This window comes from Neoarius graeffei, chromosome 1, assembly GCF_027579695.1.
Source record: "Neoarius graeffei isolate fNeoGra1 chromosome 1, fNeoGra1.pri, whole genome shotgun sequence".
Taxonomy (NCBI): domain Eukaryota; kingdom Metazoa; phylum Chordata; class Actinopteri; order Siluriformes; family Ariidae; genus Neoarius; species Neoarius graeffei.
In genome coordinates, this window is record NC_083569.1 from 59,091,438 (window position 1) to 59,110,897 (window position 19,460).

Below are 19,460 nucleotides of genomic sequence, written 5' to 3' on the forward strand. Positions count from 1 at the left end.
GGAATGGTATTTCATTCTTGACTGTATGGAAATGTGGGAAACATATCTTGAATCTCCAGCATTTCAGTTATTTTTGCCCAACTTAAATTTTTTCATATTGTGCTTTCTGTAGGTTACGGGCATATCCAGAACTTACTGGCACATTTATTAGCATGACGCACTGTAATTAAAAATTTGTTTATTCTTCAGTAACCACTTTATACTGGTCTGGATCAAGTAAATTACAGTTCTCCAGGTGCGCGCACATGCACGCCTCTCGTCACAGAGAGTAACAAAAGCATAGTTAATTACATAGTAAATTATAATGTGGGGTGGCACGGTGGTGTAGTGGTTAGCACTGTCGCCTCACAGCAAGAAGGTCCGGGTTCGAGCCCCGTGGCCGGCGAGGGCCTTTCTGTGTGGAGTTTGCATGTTCTCCCCGTGTCCGCGTGGGTTTCCTCCGGGTGCTCCGGTTTCCCCCACAGTCCAAAGACATGCAGGTTAGGTTAACTGGTGACTCTAAATTGACCGTAGGTGTGAATGTGAGTGTGAATGGTTGTCTGTGTCTATGTGTCAGCCCTGTGATGACCTGGCGACTTGTCCAGGGTGTACCCCGCCTTTCTCCCGTAGTCAGCTGGGATAGGCTCCAGCTTGCCTGCGACCCTGTAGAACAGGATAAAGCGGCTACAGATGATGAGAATTATAATGTGAAAATTCATTATTAATTTATAATTCCACCAACTAAATCTAAACATTTTCAGCCACTATGATAACATTGGCTGAAATATTGCAGTCTTTGTCAGGAAGATGATTTGTAGTTGCATAACTGTCGATGTCAGATATTGACCATAACGCTACTACAACTTGTCTTCCTGCCTGAAGCTACTGATCAGAAAGTTTGGAAGTGGACATCCACTATCAAATCATGGCATCTCCTCTCATTATCTCTAGCTGCTTTATCCTTCTACAGGGTCGCAGGCAAGCTGGAGCCTATCCCAGCTGACTACGGGCGAAAGGCGGGGTACACCCTGGACAAGTCGCCAGGTCATCACAGGGCTGACACATAGACACAGACAACCATTCACACTCACATTCACACCTACGCTCAATTTAGAGTCACCAGTTAACCTAACCTGCATGTCTTTGGACTGTGGGGGAAACCGGAGCACCCGGAGGAAACCCACGCGGACACGGGGAGAACATGCAAACTCCACACAGAAAGGCCCTCACCGGCCACGGGGCTCGAACCCAGACCTTATTGCTGTGAGGCGACAGCGCTAACCACTACACCACCGTGCCACCCACAAATCATGGCATGCCAACAAAATTATTTGCATTTTTTTCTGGAAGTGCTGACCACAATAGTGTGAGTTCTGTATCACAATTTTTTATTTCTCAAATGATTATAACTGAAGACTTATTTTTCAGTATATTTATCACCTGAATTTTGCCATTTTATTTTGTTTGTGTTTTGGTCTTCAGTGTTTTGTTCAGTATGTTGTGCAAATGCTTATCTTGCAAAAGGAAATTTGATCTTTAACCTGATGAGCATGTATGTGGTTTCGCTCTCCATAAATGAGTGTTGTTCATTTATGCTGTTTCACTACCTAATGCTGTGCAAGTATCACACCCACGGCAGTGTCACAGTTAGTAATCTTGTACATCTATGGGTTTTCATAAGAATATTCAGCGTGATCTGAATTGTAATGTCCCTCTTTTTATTTCAAAACACTCAAATCACTGCTGAAAAGGATTGTCTCTTTGAGTAAGAACTTATTTGGGTTATAATTGAGGCTGCGTTCATACATCTGGCCCTTAGGCTTACTTGGCCATGTTTTAACTGCAATAACGGAAGCTTCATATAAAGTGTCTTGGGGGGAAAAGAGGGTGCAGTGCTGAAATGTCACTTCCTGAGAGATCATGTTTAACATGAAATACTTTATCTCCTGTGTACTAAGAGCAATGAGATCGCAGCATCTAAACAGTTCAGCCCTACTGCAGGATCTAGACTGACACAACAAATTCCATTCACTCCTAAATGTTTTACAGGTAAGTGGGATGAAGAACCATGTCGCTCAGGTTCATGACTCATTTCATTTGAATAGCAATATACTTTTGTTATAGTTTAATGAGTCTTAATTTCTTTTAAACTAGTGAGTTTACTGTGTGAGTTGTATGAAAGAGAATTTTCCTGAAAGCCAGTCTAAGTTTATGTAATAATAATTACATTTGAAAGCTTTAAACAGAGCCAACAAAGTCAAGGATAACATCATGCTCTAATACTATGTACAAAATATGTGTTACAAATATTATTGTAAATTTAAACAGAGCTCCGTTTATATTATGTGCAGAATGAATCAACATATAAATACAGTCTTAACTGGAAAAAAAAACCCACCCACCATACACTTGATGGAAACCACATCCTAAGCGGGGGTCATTTGTCAAATTTTTTTTCTTACTGTATTACTAATGTATAGTCGTAAGAAGGACTATTTCCATTCAGTCAGCAGCATAAAGATGAACATTTCAGTGTCTGAGTAACAGAGACAGACTAAAAAATCCAAAGTGAGTTTTGGGTTTGTGGAATATAATATATAAAATACAGAAAACCCTTTTCCAAAAAAACAAATGCTCCCAAAATGTAATATTTTATAGTTACATATAATTATAAAATAATATAAAATTGATTTGTCAGTGGTTAAATAGAAATTATGTTCCTAGTAATCATTTGAATGTGAAACATTTATATGAGAAGCTGTGAAAGGAAGTTTTGAATGAGAAGTTATAAGAGGAAGGAACTTGACATCATAACTGCCACTTTGTAGTACATTTTTAGAATGACAATTTCTTGTTGCTATCAAAATCATTTTTTATGGTTTTATGTCTACCATAATTTATGATCATTCATGCTCTTTCCAACTCTGTAATTCACTGCTTTTATACTGATGATATAATCTTGGCTATGTGTAATGTTATTTGTAAAATCAAATAATAATAATAATAATAATAATAAAAGCTAACCAATGAAATAATCAAAAATATAGAAATAGATCAAATCCATTGTATGTTTTTTTAATTATCACTTTAAGTGATCACCATGATAGTTGTGATAGATTTTGTCTATAGCTGCATATAGTGCAAGATTTCTGCAAATATTGTATGAAAGCCAAAGATAGACTTTTACATCTCTCTCTCACACACACACACTTGCCCTTTTTACCCTGGGATTAACATGCAATTTTACCAATATGTAACATTTGTGTAGTGTCATCACAGTTTATTAAACAACATATGTACCAAATGAAAAAAGCTGTGTTGGCTGTTAGAAGAATGGGCTATTACATTGCCACTTTTTTATTCACATGCAAGTACATACTGTAGACAGTTGTGTATTTGAATTAAGGACTTTTTTCTTTCTATATGATAAAGTGAATTTCTACATCAAAATGATTTGAAAGTATTGCTGACATCCTTTGTTAACATTCATGTGTCTGTTTTTCAGTGCAGTCTACTACAAACTAGTCTAAGCACCATCCAAAAGAGGAATTATGTCGTGTAACGTGACATGTCAGGATAACATTGCTGCACGGTGTCAGAATCAGACAAACCCTGTTTTTGTTGCAGTGTATAGTGTGGTCTGTACAACTGGGATCATTCTCAACTTTATGGCACTTGTAGTTTTTTTCTGCTGCACCAAATCACGCTCTTATACCATGGTCTACATGACCAACCTTGCTATAGCAGATCTCCTTCTGGTTTGTACTCTACCATTACGGATTTATTTTCATTTGGGATTTCAAGGCCTCTCACAAAAGACCTGCGAAGTTGCTGGTCTTATACTCTTAGCCAACATGTATGGAAGCATCTTGCTCCTTACCTGTGTTAGTCTTGACCGTTGCCTGGCTGTCTGCTTCCCTGTGTCATCCAGAGTGCGTGAAGGCCGCAAAAAGGCACCGCTAGTTTGTCTGGGGATTTGGATGCTAACAATAGGAGCCAGTCTGCCCCTTTACATTAATTCACAAGGAGATAATTTGGGAAACCAAAGTAACTGTTTTAGAAGCTTTCCAAAATATGCCTTAAAGCCTGCTCCCCTTGCCTCCTCACTGACAGTAGGATTTGTGATACCGCTGATCATCATGGTTCTCTGTTCATGGGGGTTAGTACGTGCTGTCAGTCAAAGCACTGCAGCACAGATGTCCGGCTTGCTTGACAGCTGGAAAATCCAGAGGATGGTAAGCATTAACCTGGCCATATTTCTGTGCTGTTTTCTGCCATATCATGTCATGCTGGTGGTGATTTACTCCTACAGCTACGATATCCCAAGTATACCATGCTCAGTGATATCTGCCTACTACTATAGTTTGATGGTCACTTGTCTGAATGCCATTCTGGACCCACTGGCTTACTATTTTACCACAGAGACTTTCCGGAAAAATATCGAAATCGATGGTGTTCGGAGGATGCTGCCCATGAACAATTTAAGCTCTGATGGAATCTTCCGCTCCAGACCACTTGCTAGTGCTTCAAGGATAAATATTCCTTTTGGCTGGAAATAGTGGAAATTACAAATTATACCGACAGATTACATCATCATAAAAATAAACATTATGGTGGCATATTGCTGTCTTCTCAAGAGGATTTTTCTAACGGCACCACATGGAAGATAAGAAATGCAGTTTAAATGCTAGGATCACAAAACAGAACGGACTATTTCCTATGGGCTAGATTTATTTATGTACATATGTGATGCAGCTAACGAGAGCATATATTACAAGTGTCACTGATAAAGACATTACATGTAATTGAATTGTTTAAACATGGATGTAATAATTATGTGGGTTTTTTGGCTCAAGTTCAAAAACAAATATTATTTAAACTAAATATTAAATATAATTAAATATTATAAACTTTGTTTGATGATTCATATCTAATGGTATCAAAAATTCAGAAAAAAAAATACATCTACATAAGACAAATAGTAATAGTTGAAGACGAGCCATGGAAACCATACCATAATCACAGTTTAGAAATCATTTCTCTCTTTTGTGGCAAATACCTCTTAGTTTTTGTAAGAATAACTGCTATGATTGTGAGGCTGAAATGTTTTTGATTGTTTTGGGTTTTTAATAATAATAATAATAATAATAATAATAATTCCATTAATTTAATTACTCTAATATTGTCACAGTATGCACAGTTAGTCGATTTTGTTTCTATGGTTAAATTGATGTAACTGGGGGTGGCAGGGGTTGCAAAGTGAAATAAAACTAGGTTTATGGATATTTGGAACATTTATTTCACCTGCTATTACTGCTGGTAGCTAGAAGATATGAATTATATAGTGTTGTTAAAAAGAAAACAGAAATCTTAAGCAATATTGCCCTTATTTTAAAAAATGACAGAAGATTAAGTCAACAAATTATGTTGATTATATGTTGATATATGTTGATGTATAATGATATTCTGTATTCTAAGTTATAAAGAAAATGTATGTATTTGTGAAAATATGTATGCCTGTTATTTTTGTTTGTTTTGTTTTTCATTTTGAAGAAATAAAACAGGACAGAGTTGTCACAATTTTATTTTATTTTTTCGCAAATGCCACTTAAATATACTGAGTTTACACAGAAAGAAAGAAAAGAAAGTCAAACTATGCAGCCTATTCTTTTTTTTTAAGTTAACTTGAGATGTTCATAAAGAAGGCCTCTATGTTTTGTAGCAGGTATTGATAATAGACAGCACTCAAAATACTGGAGAGAGTTGGAGGGACAAAAAAACCTTAACTGACATGTAATTAGTGTGTGTGTGTGTGTGTGTTGGGGGGAGTCTACATGTAGAGTTTTCACAGACCCACCTCTTTGTCAAAAATTGATATAAATTAGAAAAACTTTGTGAGACAGTGTAGAAATAACTTTAATAAATGCCTGATATATTCAGAGCATTTCCATATCATCATTAAAACCCTGTACATTATGGTTCTTGGCAGGACCTCTGTGAACCTACACTCTTAAAAAATGCTGGGCTGTTTTTAACCCAGATGCTGGATAAATATTGAACCAACATAACACTGGATTATCTTAACACAGCAAAATGGGTTGTGAATTTAACCCAAGGCATGTATCTCTGCTGGATAAATAAAGGTTAAAAGTAGATACAAACCTTTATTTTACTCTGAAATCAGACCATTTTCCAGTGCATGTTGAAAATTACTGTACAGGAAGATTTGATTGGAAGAAAGACTTTTTTTAAACTTGTTACATAACTCAAATAATGAAACAATTGAGTTAAACCAACCTAACCATTGGTGGTCATATCTGGTGGAGGGGAGAGGCACTGTCTTCAACCGCTAATCCAGAAGCTGGGTTTCAGAAAACAATCCAGTTCGAATAACCCCAAAAATAGTCAAAGAGTCTCAACCCAGCATTTGAGTTAGGAAAAAGCAAAACCCTAGTATTTTTTAAGAGTGTATGGAAAACAAATATGTATACCTAACACATACCTTACACATATCCATGTGTTAGGTATACATATTTGCCTCTATAGAATTGTTGACGTGTGTGTGTGTGTGTGTGTGTGTGGTCAGTATACCAATTCTGAGAAAACAAAAATCTTTATTTCCCTTAACTACAAACCACTTCTTCCTGTATTATTATTTCCTTTCAGTTAGCTAAATGCTGTTTGTACTGGTAAAGACCTGTATACAACAATTCTACAGAGACAAATAAACAATTAAGAGTCCTCCAAAGATGTCTGGTGTTGTCCTGTGAAATATAGATTAAATTCAATTTAAGGAGTGGTTAAATTGTCTGATTGCTGAAATGTGCATCTTATCAACAACAGGAGGAAAGGTTCTGGCTGTAAGTTAAGACTGTGGTGTAAGATGCAAAACTGAGCTTTACAGAGTTAAAGGTGCTCTATTTTTTATTAGGTAAACTTTTGTGAAAAGTCTAATGTCATTTAAAGTCTAGAATATTTGAATCTTCTGGAAAATCAAAAGTTCATCCAAAAAACGTATATTTGACTACTCAGAAAATATGTTAGAAGTTATTAGTAAATATATACTCTGCACAGGAATGTTGCCTATATGGTGAGGTTATAGTGTGCTATGTGAACCAGAACATCATTTTAAAATGTGTTCATAGTAATAATGATCTTGTAAGATAAAAGGGTTAATGTTTCACGACAGTTTTGTTCATGTGAGATTGTATCTTTTTTTTTTCAGACTTACTGATGTCTCTAAACCATTATAGTCTTGAAAAGTGTTGTGTCAGCAATAAAGGTGCAAAACGTTTATGTACTGAACTGAGTCTGTAAAGCAAAACACTTTGCAGTTGTTTTACTGTACATGCAATATTATGGCATGAGATTTCAGCTTTCTAATGTGTTGCTTAAATGCTACTAATTGTTAAATAGATATTTTAACAATTTCAGTATTTAGTTACTCTTATAACCACAATAAATTGTAGTCTTAGTAAAATAGTTAACAGCTTTCTGAATGGATTTTTAGCAACTTTTTCATAAAGGAAAACACATTGTTGTGGCTTTTCTACATACTTTGTGCTAGATTAAACCTTTTTTTAAATTCTTTTTTTTTTACTAAGACTATAGAAAAAGCATAATTTAGTAAAGGTAATTTATTTATGTAGAAATGCATACACACACATTGTTTACTAAGTATGTACTTGACAGAAGGGGGGGGGGGGGGGGGGGGGGTGCATGTGGTTGCACCCAAACATCCTTTCTGTACCAAAGACAAACTGGAAATGACTGCATTACAATGGGTAAGCACTTTTGTTCAGCTATGTTTATATATATATATATATATATATATATATATATATATATATATATATATATATATATATATATATATATATATATAATTAAACCAGCTTTTTTTGTAATTTGTTTTAGTTGTTTATTTGGTTGTTATTCATTTTGTTGCTTCAGTTCCTTTAGGTAGTTAGCTGAAATTCCTTTAGATGTTTATTTAGCAATTAGTTGGTTCTTTGGTTTGGGGAAGTGGTGGCTCAGTGGATTAAGGCTCTGTAGTACTAATCAGAGGGTTGGGGTTTCAAGCCCCACTGTTGGGCCCCTGGATATGGTCCTTAATCCAACTGCTCAACCTATCCCTGTTGGGGGCACCATGTTAAAAGTTGTTCATTTAGTTGAATTTCCTTTAGTTTGTTAGTTGAAATTCCTTTTGATGGTTCCTTGGTTAACCTTCCTTGGTTAATTGTTAGTTGTTTATTTTGGTTAGTTTTTCATTTAGTTCCTCTAGTTTGATAGTTTAATTAACTTTAGTCATTTATTTTGTTCAGTAGATAGTTTCCCTCATGTTCTGGTAAATATCATGGAAAGTGAGAAGTGAGAGGGACAAATCAATTGATTTTCAAACCAAGTAAGAAAGCAAAACTAAGTTGAGTTTAAATGACTTTGCATCTTGTCTATTCTCCTGCAGACAGTGGTGTGTGTGAGAGAGAGAGAGAGAGAGAGAGATTTTAGCTCACTTTGCCAGACTGTGTCCGTCCCACAGATAAAGCAGGGAACAATAACAGGGAATGGGGTCAGCTAAATGTGGAGATAAGACCAGTTTTTCATTCCTTGGGAAAAATGAGCTCTCTTTTCTATCGATTAGCAGGATACCTCCTCCTCCTCCAAGCAGTTCCCACCTTCCTTCCCTCAAGTCTAGTGTCATTTTAATCCTGCTATAGATAAAATTCCCCAGGCCACTCCTAGCTCTTCTAAACATCAATTCATTAACACTCTAATAAATAAATTAAATTAATTGGGTGCCCTGTTATATCACACCCTGGTCTATAAATAACCATTAATAATAAAATCATTTTTGCATTGACTTTAACCTGTACCCACACTGGACATTTTCACTTTCTTGCTTTCTCACCAAAAATTTCTCTCTGTTCCGGTGACCTGAATGTGACCTGACCACCGTTCTTTTCTTTTTCTCTCAAATAAGTTTCATTATTCTCAAACTTTCCATTCTGAGGTCTAAGCGGCGACATCAGGCTCTTCATGGCCTTCCCCTGAGACTGTGGGAAAGTGTGCTGCTAAAAGCACCCATGCATTGTCATGTTAATAGCTCAGTGTGGTGGTGGTTTGGAGGGGAGGTTTCGACAGCTACACGTTTAAAACGAGGTGGCAGCCTAATTTTCCCAGCCTAGCAGGCACCAAACACTCCTGAGAAAGTATCGACACCAAAAACTGATCACCACAAGTTCCAGATTTAATTTTTACTTTGCATCAGAAGTTAAGCAGAGATATGACTGCATCAAATCTTGGCAATGGACCAGAAAAGAGCTTCAACGCCAAAGAGGAGCGTAAGGTAAAGTAATCTTACCTCATATGATGATGGGTGAGAAGTTGTTGCACTGTTTCATATTTTGACACCACGTGCTGATTACAGGCTATTAATTACCCTAAACCTAGGGTAGAATATTTCAATGGATGGGTGATAATAGTGCAGGCATGCCAGCTTTCAGCTGAGTTTACACTTTTAACACACTTTGCTTTACAATGATCAACAGTTGAAAACACATTTATATCTTATATTTTAGCTTCGAAAGCCCCTGATAGAGAAGAGACGTAGAGAACGCATCAATTCAAGCCTGGAGCAGCTCAAAGGGATTATGGTGGATGCCTACAATTTGGATGTTAGTATACTTTACAAGAAAAAAATAACACAACATGCACATCCCTACATATAGGCTTACAACACCTCTTATGCTATTAATTGGCTTAACTGAGGTGAACTGTAATAAGGATTCACAACTATGTATATATATAAAAAGTTGTATTTTATTATTGTGTTATTTTGTTAAGCAATCAAAGCTGGAGAAGGCGGATGTTCTGGAGATAACTGTGCAACACATGGAAGGCCTTCAAAGGGGCCTTGGACCAGGTGAGACTATTAAATGCTCTTTTGACTTCTGTGTCATAAATTGTGTAATGAAATGGAAAATTAGTAATGCAATTAGTAAACTACTCATGTTGGAGGTACAGCTCTAATAAATTTACACAATAATGAAATGTTAAAAAAGATCCATACTTATTATCAGGTGCAATGTTCATAATTCAAGGTGTATAATGAAATCATTTTCCTGCATTATTTATTCATTTATTTTTACAGCGGGCAGTCAAGGACATAATGTGGCTTTTGAATCTCGCCAACGATACAGTAGTGGTTATATCCAGTGTATGCATGAGGTGCATAATTTGCTCCTCAACTGCCCTGGCATGGACAAATCACTGGGTGCCCGTCTTCTGAACCACCTGCTGAAGGCTCTGCCTCAAATCAGTGGAGAGAGTGGTGCCACAGGCAATGCTGCCACCACCAGTCCTCTTCCTCTTCCCACCTCACCTACTACACTGGCCTTTCCCTCCTTTCCACCCCATCCTCTCCAACTACACACCCCTCCCTCTCCTGTGAGCCCCCCCTCACCCAGCAGCCCCCACTGCTCTCCTGGAATCCTCTTGCAGAGAGAGGGGGCTGGCATGAGGCCCTCCCCACCCCAATCACCCTCCCCCCAACCTTTAGCCCCTTCTGCCCTTCCCCCTGCCTTCCCAGGGGGTGACCCTTCTATGTGGAGGCCGTGGTGAAGAAGTGAAACCCTCTACCACTTTTCACTTGCCCTGTCCCCCCTTCTTCCATTCTTCCCTAATAGTGTCCATTACATCCTCATCTCCTGGGATGTTTGAGTGCTGGGTCTTTTCACTCTGAGAGTGGAGAGGTCACCAAATAATAGTAGGTTTCCAAGCCCCTGGGGGTTTTGTGGCATCATTTGAAGAACTATTCTTTATGGTTGATTTACTATGGTGTGGGCTTGTTTGGAAATTTGAAAAACAAAAGGGAACCACCATCAAGGACGCTCACTTAGAATTGATCACATGAGAAAAAGAATAGTTGCTTCATTAATTGATGATACTGTTATTTTGGGAAGCCAGGTATGTATAAGCAATGTACTTTGCTTAATTGTATTTCATTTTGAAAATATGTGTAATTTTTTTTTCTTCGTATGATTTTCCTTTTCACTGTTTTTAGTATTGCCCTTTCACTAAAGTTTAGTGTGGCGTGATGTATTTTACACTATACCTCTGATCAACTGGTAGTGACTGGTTTCTGCTACAAAATAATGGACATGTGTTGGAATGTCCTGAATACACTAAGTATGTAAATATGTGTGTAATATGCCATGACCTCTGACACTTTTCTTGCTGACACTAAACTTTTAGACTTTACTGGTCCCCAGTTGTCTCACTTGAAGAATTTTGTATATAAAGTCAGGTTCAGGTGCAAAACATGTGCTATTTACCCACTCTATGTGCTGGTTATCAGAATATGCTGTAAACATTTCTGTGAATAAAGAAATGAACATCCATGGTGTGCTGTTTGAGTTCATTCATTAAAGAAGATTTGATGCCCAAATAGCAGATTTTACATCTAAATTAAGCAATTGGAAGGGACAAAATCCAAAAACACTTTCATTTGTGTATCTGAAGCCCCAATAGCTGCAATCCAAGATTCAGCCAATCTAATTGGTGACTGATAACACAAAACTGAGAGAGTTTGGGCATCACACAACAGCCTTGTTAAATTCAAGTATTGAACTTTCCCAACTAAAGTGCATAAGATTTAGATTATAAAGAATAGATGAAATTTGTAATTGTCATTGCAATTCTGCATGGGTACTGTATTGTACTATATTCTATGAGTATAAATTATATAGCTATAACTGCCTTGTTCTATATAAGAGCTTTTCAATTTGGGATTAGTGTAGTAACTGTTGGTAGCTGTCTATAAAATCTTAAAAGTCATGAAAAAGTATAATATAATTTATATATAAGGATAATATTAATATATATTAATATAATATTTGGCGGCGGCACGGTGGTGTAGTGGTTAGCGCTGTCACCTCACAGCAAGAAGGTCTGGGTTCGAGCCCCATGGCCGACGAGGGCCTTTCTGTGCAGAGTTTGCATGTTCTCCCCGTGTCCGCGTGGGTTTCCTCTGGGTGCTCCAGTTTCCCCCACAGTCCAAAGACATGCAGGTTAGGTTAACTGGTGACTCTAAATTGACCGTAGGTGTGAATGTGAGTGTGAATGGTTGTCTGTGTCTATGTGTCAGCCCTGTGATGACCTGGCGACTTGTCCAGGGTGTACCCCGCCTTTCGCCCGTAGTCAGCTGGGATAGGCTCCAGCTTGCCTGTGACCCTGTAGAACAGGATAAAGTGGTTAGAGATAATGAAATGAGATAATGTTTGGCTAGCATGTTTGTACACACTTTTGCAAATAGCCTGTGATTGTTTTAAGATTTGTGTATATATTTCCTGTTCCTGCAACAACATTTGCTGTTGCATGGGTTTGGTGAATGTAAGACTTTTTATTTTCAGAAGGTTAATATCCATTTTAGGTCACGCTAATCTTACACTGGGCCTTCTATCTATCCAGGCTTGGGACCAGCACTAAGTATGCACTGCCTTGTACAACCCTAGTGGCTGGGTATTTTACCTAATCTGCATGTCTTTGAACTGTAGCTAAATACAGGTATCTACTGTGACTTTTTAGTTGAAGTGTAAACATGTAATGAAAGAGAATACAAAAATTCTCATTTGAGTCATTTCATGACATTTCTCTGTTTAGATTTTAAGTGTTACTGCCTTCTCATTCATAGCTGTGTCATTCTAGGTTTATTAGTCTTTTCATTCTGGTAAAGCAGTCTGTGGTGGCCACCTACAGGAACAATCAAGACTTACTTTCCTGTTAAAACTGTGGCCAGCTTATAAGTCATTCTACCTCATAAGTGGTGGTGTATTAGACTACAAAATGTTTTCAATGTAATCAGCATGTTACAAAGTGTTACATTTATATTTATTTGTTTAGCCAATGATTTTGTTCATCTTTTGTGAGTTAATATTCAATATAGAGCTGTTAAAGACCCAAGAGTGTATTAATGACTAAGTGTAATTGATGAGTAAGATAATAGAAGGAATAGAGACACTGCTATATATGAGTGTCAAGATTAAGTTACCCAAATGTTTTTGATTATTGTTTATGCATTGAGGAAATCATGACTTCCAGGTTGGACTAACACACACACCACAACAACAACAACTACCACTCCTAATAATAATAATAACAACAATGGGTGGCACGGTGGTGTAGTGGTTCGTGCTGTCGCCTCACACCAAGAAGGTCTGGGTTTGAGCCCCGTGGCCAGCGAGGGCCTTTCTGTGCGGAGTTTGCATGTTCTCCCCGTGTCCGCGTGGGTTTCGTCCAAAGACATGCAGGTTAGGTTAACTGGTGACTCTAAATTGACCGTGAGTATGAATAGTTGTCTATGTGTCAGCCCTGTGATGACCTGGTGACTTGTCCAGGGTGTATCCCGCCTTTTGCCCGTAGTCAGCTGGGATAGGCTCCAGCTTGCCTGCGACCCTGTAGAACAGGATAAAGCGTCTAGAGATGAGATGAGATAACATTTAACAAAGTGTTTTGTACATGTTCAATAACCAGTTCAGTTCAACTTTTAAACACGCTTTCTTATAATAATGGTAAATGTTAATTTTAATCTGACAATGAAATAAAACTATTTTTAACATTAGCTAATCAACAGGTTCATTAAACAGATCAGTGTAAATGTATGCTGGAGGAAGCGGTCACAGTCAGTACAAGGGATCATTTCACCACTAGATGTCACTTGGAGAATACATGGAAACTGTGTATTAAGATCAAGGATTAATGGTATTTCAGGTCCAGATTTGCCACATGATGATCAATATCAGGTCATTGGTGGCCCAACAGGCGGGCTAGTAATTGTACACCATCAAAATGAACTTCTATGGTAGGTGTACATGATAAACTATATACAGACATGTGACAGAGGAAAAACTGTTGGCTTTGTTATGCTGGAGGATATTTTGTTGATCTGGTTTGGCTAAATTTAGAGAGAAAGGTGATTGCAGATAAATGCAGACTGATCACCTTTATCCCATGGTGAAGAATTTCTAATCTGATGTGAGTGGGCTCTTCCAGGATACATAGGTCTCAAGTTTCCAACTTCCAAATGCTGGTCCATTGCTGAAGTGATGCTGGAGGCTGAAGCCATGCAGCAGCCAATTGACGGTGACGAAGCCGCCAAGGAGGGAGGGTGCAGGAGAGGGTATCCCCCTCCTGGCAGGGGGTCTGGGGGTTTCCTCCAGAAGATTTTTTTAATGGCATTGAAACATGCAATTTCCAAGTATTTCAGTTTATTTTTTATGACATTTATATGGGTATCAAAACTTGCAAGTGGATTGTGTATCTACTGCCAGTTTATAACATCAAATGTTTAGTGTCTAACAGCACCAAGCAGTGTTTATTTTGTTGCAGCAACGACCTTGACATTCCATAAATCACACATTAGTCTTAAATCATTACAGATATTAGGCTACTATAGGCCTACACTTGAGTCTATCAGATGCAGAACTAGATTTTAGATACATTAAAACACTGGAATATTTCCAAGAAATGTATCTGTTTATAAGCCAGGAATATAAAAGGATATTTAAGCATTAGGCCTAGATCTTGTAGATAAGTTATTAAAAATAATATATACTCACTGTGTAGAAAGCTTTGCCTGGCTGATCTTTCACAGGTTGTATGCTAGTGTCAAGTCAAGTCAAGTTTGTTTGTATAGCGCTTTTAACAGTAGACATTGTCCCAAAGCAGCTTTACAGAATCTGAATGACCCAAGACATGAGCCAATTTTATCCCTAATCTATCCCCAATGAGCAAGCCCATGGCAATGGTGGCAAGGAAAAACTCCCCCAGATGACACGAGGAAGAAACCTTGAGAGGAACCAGACCCAAAAGGGAACCCATCCTCACCTGGACAACAACAGACAACATGACTATAACATTAACAGTTTTAACATGAAGTCAGTTTCGTTGATGTTATAAACTCTTCATTCATAGAAACTTGAGTGCAAAACTGTTCATGACAACCGCAGTCCCAAAGTTAGCAAGCCAACTGTCGTCCTCAGCCATAAAAGCATTACTGTAAGTGTCCAGAGTGTCTTCCAAGTGTGACTTTCAACTGTCCATATGGGGCCGTCCTCCACAGGAGCGATGTGATGAGACTCCAACCAGACATAGAGCATCAGGATGGATCAGGCAGGTCCGAGGAGCAGAAGAGGTCAGCATCTCGATCTCAGGATTGACATGTAACTAAGAGGGACAGATTTTTTTTTTTTGGGGGGGGAGAAGAGAGAAAAAAACACAGGTTGTTAGGTATGCCCAATGTCACCTGAATAAGTAGGTACAATATACATTTTGCGCTGAGTACAAGCAGGGACTCCAGCAAAACTAACTACAACAGCATAACTAAAAGGGGAGAGCCAGAAGGTAACACAAGCATGAGGGAGCCCCGGGACATAAAGCAGCAGCCACTACACCGTCAACAAACTCGAGTGAGCAAGCGAGTGGGGACTGACAGCATCCATACATCCCAGTTTACCAAAACACTCTGTCTGAGGACCCTCCAGATCTACTCCTTTACCTCATAAACACTATTAACTTGACTAAACAGATATGTTTTCAGCCTCGACTTAAACACTGAGACTGTGTCTGATTCCCGAACATTACTTGGAAGGCTGTTCCATAACTGTGGGGCTTTGTAAGAAAAGGCTCTGCACCCTGATGTAGCCTTCACTATACAAGGTACCAGCAGATAGCCTGCACCTTTTGATCTAAGTAGGCGTGGCAGGTCATAAAGGACCAGAAGTTCACTCAGGTACTGTGGTGCGAGACCCTTCAGTGCTTTAAAGGTCAATAGTAGTGTAGAGGCTTGTTCTTAGTGAGACCTTGAGAAAAGTGCTATAGCTTACACTGACGAAGGCTCTGACCCAAAGTAGCTGTTTCCACTCTCTATAGACCAGTTCACAGATACGGCAAACCGCAAGGAGTTGGGGGAAAGGTCAAAGGTTAAGGCCTCATAAACGAGCAGAAGTAGAGCATGTCAACAATGGCAGAGGCTACAGGCTCACTGTGGGGACACTGTTGTGTTGTCGATTGCTACAAAGGACGTCGACTGCTTGAACAGTGGATGCGAGAAGACTGTAGTGTACATTTAAGTGAGTGTATACAGAAAAAATTATGTGAATCCAAGCACACAGTTTAACGCAAAAGTTCGTTTATATCCTGACCTTGTCAGCTGTCAGATTTATGTTAATGGACCCGGTAAGCTGGTAAATAATATTTATTTTTTTTCTTTACCAAATTCTAACAGAAAACGAGAGCGCCCGAAAGGGAAAACCGAGCCAAGCCGCCTCACGGCTGTAACATGGCAGGGAAAAAGAAACTACATTTTGGCGCCTATGTAGCTAGTCCCCTATTTAAACAAATAGGAGTCATTCAGGATTCAGCCATGTTTTTGCTCCGTGTTTTTACTCGACCAAAGTTATACAGTATTATGAGCTTTAAATTGCATAAATAAAACCATTTGGTGAAACTTTGAAGAAGTACGGAAGCGTATTAGGGCCACTTGGAGAAAATATTTTTTTCTAAATTCCGAGATTAAAAATCGGAAATTTCAAGAAAAAACTCAAAATTCCGAGATTAAAAGTCGGAATTTTCGAGAAAAAAGTCGAAATTTTCGAGAAAAAAAGTCGAAATTTTCGAGAAAAAAGTCGAAACCTTAGAGAAAAAAAGTCGAAATTTTCGAGAAAAAAGAGCTGGTCCAAACAATTCACTTCATAAGTCACATAATTAGTTGATTAAGATCCACCTGTGTGCAATCAAAGTGTCACATGATCTGTCACATGATGTCTGTATAAATCAACCTGTTCTGGAAGGACCCTGACTCTGCAACACTACTAAGCAAGCAACATGAAAACCAAGAAGCACTCCGAACAGGTCAGAGACAAAGTTGTGGAGAAGTATAGATCAGGGTTGGGTCATAAAAAATATCCCAAACTTTGAATATCCCAGGGAGCACCATTAAATCCATTATAGCAAAATGGAAAGAATATGGCACCACTACAAACCTGACAAGAGAAGGCTGCCCACCAAAACTCACAGACCGGGCAAAGAGGGCACTAATCAGAGATGCAACAAAGACACCAAAGACAACACTGAGGGAGCTGCAAAGATCCACAGCAGAGATGGGAGTATCTGTCCATAGGACCACTTTAAGCCATACACTCCACAGAGTGGGGCTTTATGGAAGAGAGGCCAGAAAAAAAGTCATTGCTTAAAAAAAAAAATCACAGTTGGAGTTTGCCCAACAGCATGTGGCAGACTCCCCAAACACATGGAAGAAGATTCTCTGGTCAAATGAGACAAAAACTTAACTTTTTGGCCATCATGGGAAATGCCATGTGTGGTGCAAACCCAACACCCTGAGAACACCGTCCCTACAATGAAGCATAGCGGTGGCAGCATCATGCTGTGGGGATGTTTTTCATCTGCAGGGACAGGAAAGTTGGTCAGGACTGAAGGAAAGATGGATGGCACTAAATACAGGGCAATTCTGGAGGAAAACCTGTTTGAGTCAGCCGGAGGTTTGAGACTAGCACAAAGGTTCACGTTCCAGCAGGACAATGACCCTAAATGTACTGCAAAAGCTACACTGGAGCAGTTTAAATGGAAACATTTAAATGTCTTGGAATGACCTAGTCAAAGCCTAGACCTCAATCCAATTGAGAATCTGTGGCATAACTTAAAGATTGCTGTACACCAATGCAACCCATCTAATTTGAAGGAGTTAGAGCAGTTTTGCTTTGAGGAATGGGCAAATATCCCAGTGGTTAGATATGCTAAGCTAATAAAGACATACCCCAAGAGACTTGCAGCTGTAATTGTAGCAAAAGGTGGCTCTATAAAGTATTGGCTTATTTATTTATTTATGGAGGGGTGGGGGGTTGAGTAGTCAGACTATTGTGAATGAAAAGACTAGATTTCATTCATCACTTGTCAACATGACCGGCACAGCTGCCCAATCAACTAACCCCATATATACCAGAAGACGTATATAGGGCGGCACAGTGGTGTAGTGGTTAGCACTGTCGCCTCACACCAAGAAGGTCCTGGATTCGAGCCCTGTGGCCAGTGAGGGCCTTTCTGTGTGGAGTTTGCATGTTCTCCCCGTGTCTGCATGGGTTTCCTCCAGGTGCTCCGGTTTCCCCCACAGTCTAAAGACATGCAGGTTAGGTTAACTGGAGACTCTAAATTGACTGTAGATGTGAGTGTGAATGGTTGTTTGTCTCTGTGTCAGCCCTGTGATAACCTGGCAACTTGTCCAGGGTGTACCCTGCCTCTCACCCATAGTCAGCTGGGCTAGGCTCCAGCTTGCCTGCAACCCTGTAGAACAGGATAAGTGGCTACAGATGATGGATGGATATATACCATATATATATATATATATATATATATATATATATATATATATATATATATATAAGCTGTTAATTGGTCCCAAAACACTTATCAGCGAGTTTAAGCTTAGATAAATCCTGACAGTTCATTGACATTACTTTCTAGATTTTTCTGATGCAGGGTTTTTTTTTTTTTTTTCATGTTTTGGTACGTAAGTCAGCTGGTTTGGATATGATTTTACGGGTCTGATCTGCCAGATGCGGGTCACTTGGGTGGTCTGAAGATAAAAATGTCCACATCCACAGGAGATGAGGAATCACTGATTTGTTTGATGAATATTGAAAATGTAATCATATGCTGTAACTTCCTCAGTCACCAGATTTAACTCAATTGAACATTTATGGAACATTTTGGAGTAACATGCTAGACACTGTAAATAAATGTATCTATGTATGTTTGTGTGCATGAGTGTGTTCAGCAGGAATAAAACTGACACGTAAGTAATGGCACGTCTGGGGCCTCTAATACTAGATACATTCCACATTAGCAGCTGTGTAGTTGAAAGTCTTGCTTAAAGGAGATACACAGAACCTTTATTTTTAAATAAATTTCTGAGTGGATAGTATCTCCACCCTTGACTCTTGAATGCTGCATAAATGGGAATTAAAAATATATATATATTTGAGAGTTAAAATCGACCGCAAAGTTGGCATTTGAGCTGCCCTGTTGAGCCAGCCAGCCCTGAGTGCGTGGCGTCACAGTTTTTAAGACCGAGGCCTTTGACAGCTATAGACCAAAGTCATATAAATAAAAATTTATGGTGAAAGTAAGAAATACCGTTACCGACTTGCTCAACTAAGACTGATTTGACTTCATTGATTGTGGGTTGACTCTCATTAAAACAGGATAGGTGTTATAATTTATGTAACATACATGTACATGCATGCATTTTCACTGATAAAATGTAAAAGGCTAATTAAATAATTGGATGAACTGAAATAATCACATTCTGAAGCAAATTAAATAATCTTATACCGGTAACTTAAATACACAATACAAATTACATGTATTAATCTAAATGCAGGTAAACAACGTGCTGTTTTTTTTTTTAT

General features: G+C 38.5%; 2 protein-coding genes across 3 annotated transcripts; both read left to right on the forward strand.

The window, feature by feature from the left end:
• Nucleotides 1-1,747: 1,747 nt before the first annotated feature.
• On the forward strand, nucleotides 1,748-5,492 carry LOC132888059 (lysophosphatidic acid receptor 6). 2 transcript variants are annotated; one of them, XM_060923995.1, is made up of 2 exons: nucleotides 1,748-2,028; nucleotides 3,485-5,492. In XM_060923995.1, exon 2 carries the CDS (start codon nucleotides 3,531-3,533, stop codon nucleotides 4,536-4,538), a length of 1,008 nt encoding a protein of 335 aa, XP_060779978.1. In that variant the 5' UTR covers nucleotides 1,748-2,028; nucleotides 3,485-3,530; the 3' UTR covers nucleotides 4,539-5,492. The 2 variants fall into 2 exon arrangements, with proteins under 2 accessions (XP_060779978.1, XP_060779983.1); XM_060924000.1 differs by having other exon boundaries at nucleotides 3,490-5,492.
• A 2,445-nt stretch (nucleotides 5,493-7,937) lies between these two features.
• her8a (hairy-related 8a) lies at nucleotides 7,938-11,378 on the forward strand. Its single transcript, XM_060924013.1, has 4 exons — nucleotides 7,938-9,325; nucleotides 9,558-9,653; nucleotides 9,823-9,901; nucleotides 10,130-11,378. The coding sequence occupies exons 1-4, from the start codon at nucleotides 9,263-9,265 to the stop codon at nucleotides 10,597-10,599; spliced, it is 708 nt and encodes a 235-aa protein (XP_060779996.1). The 5' UTR covers nucleotides 7,938-9,262; the 3' UTR covers nucleotides 10,600-11,378.
• Nucleotides 11,379-19,460: the final 8,082 nt, after the last annotated feature.

Bases quoted from the DNA above. Each gene is read 5' to 3' on its own strand.
- her8a (XM_060924013.1), top strand. From the start codon at position 9,263: ATGACTGCATCAAATCTTGGCAATGGACCAGAAAAGAGCTTCAACGCC. The intron at 9,326-9,557 runs GTAAAGTAATCT...CTTATATTTTAG, and splicing joins ACGCCAAAGAGGAGCGTAAG to CTTCGAAAGCCCCTGATAGA. The intron at 9,902-10,129 runs GTGAGACTATTA...TTATTTTTACAG, and splicing joins TCAAAGGGGCCTTGGACCAG to CGGGCAGTCAAGGACATAAT.
- LOC132888059 (XM_060923995.1), top strand. From the start codon at position 3,531: ATGTCGTGTAACGTGACATGTCAGGATAACATTGCTGCACGGTGTCAG.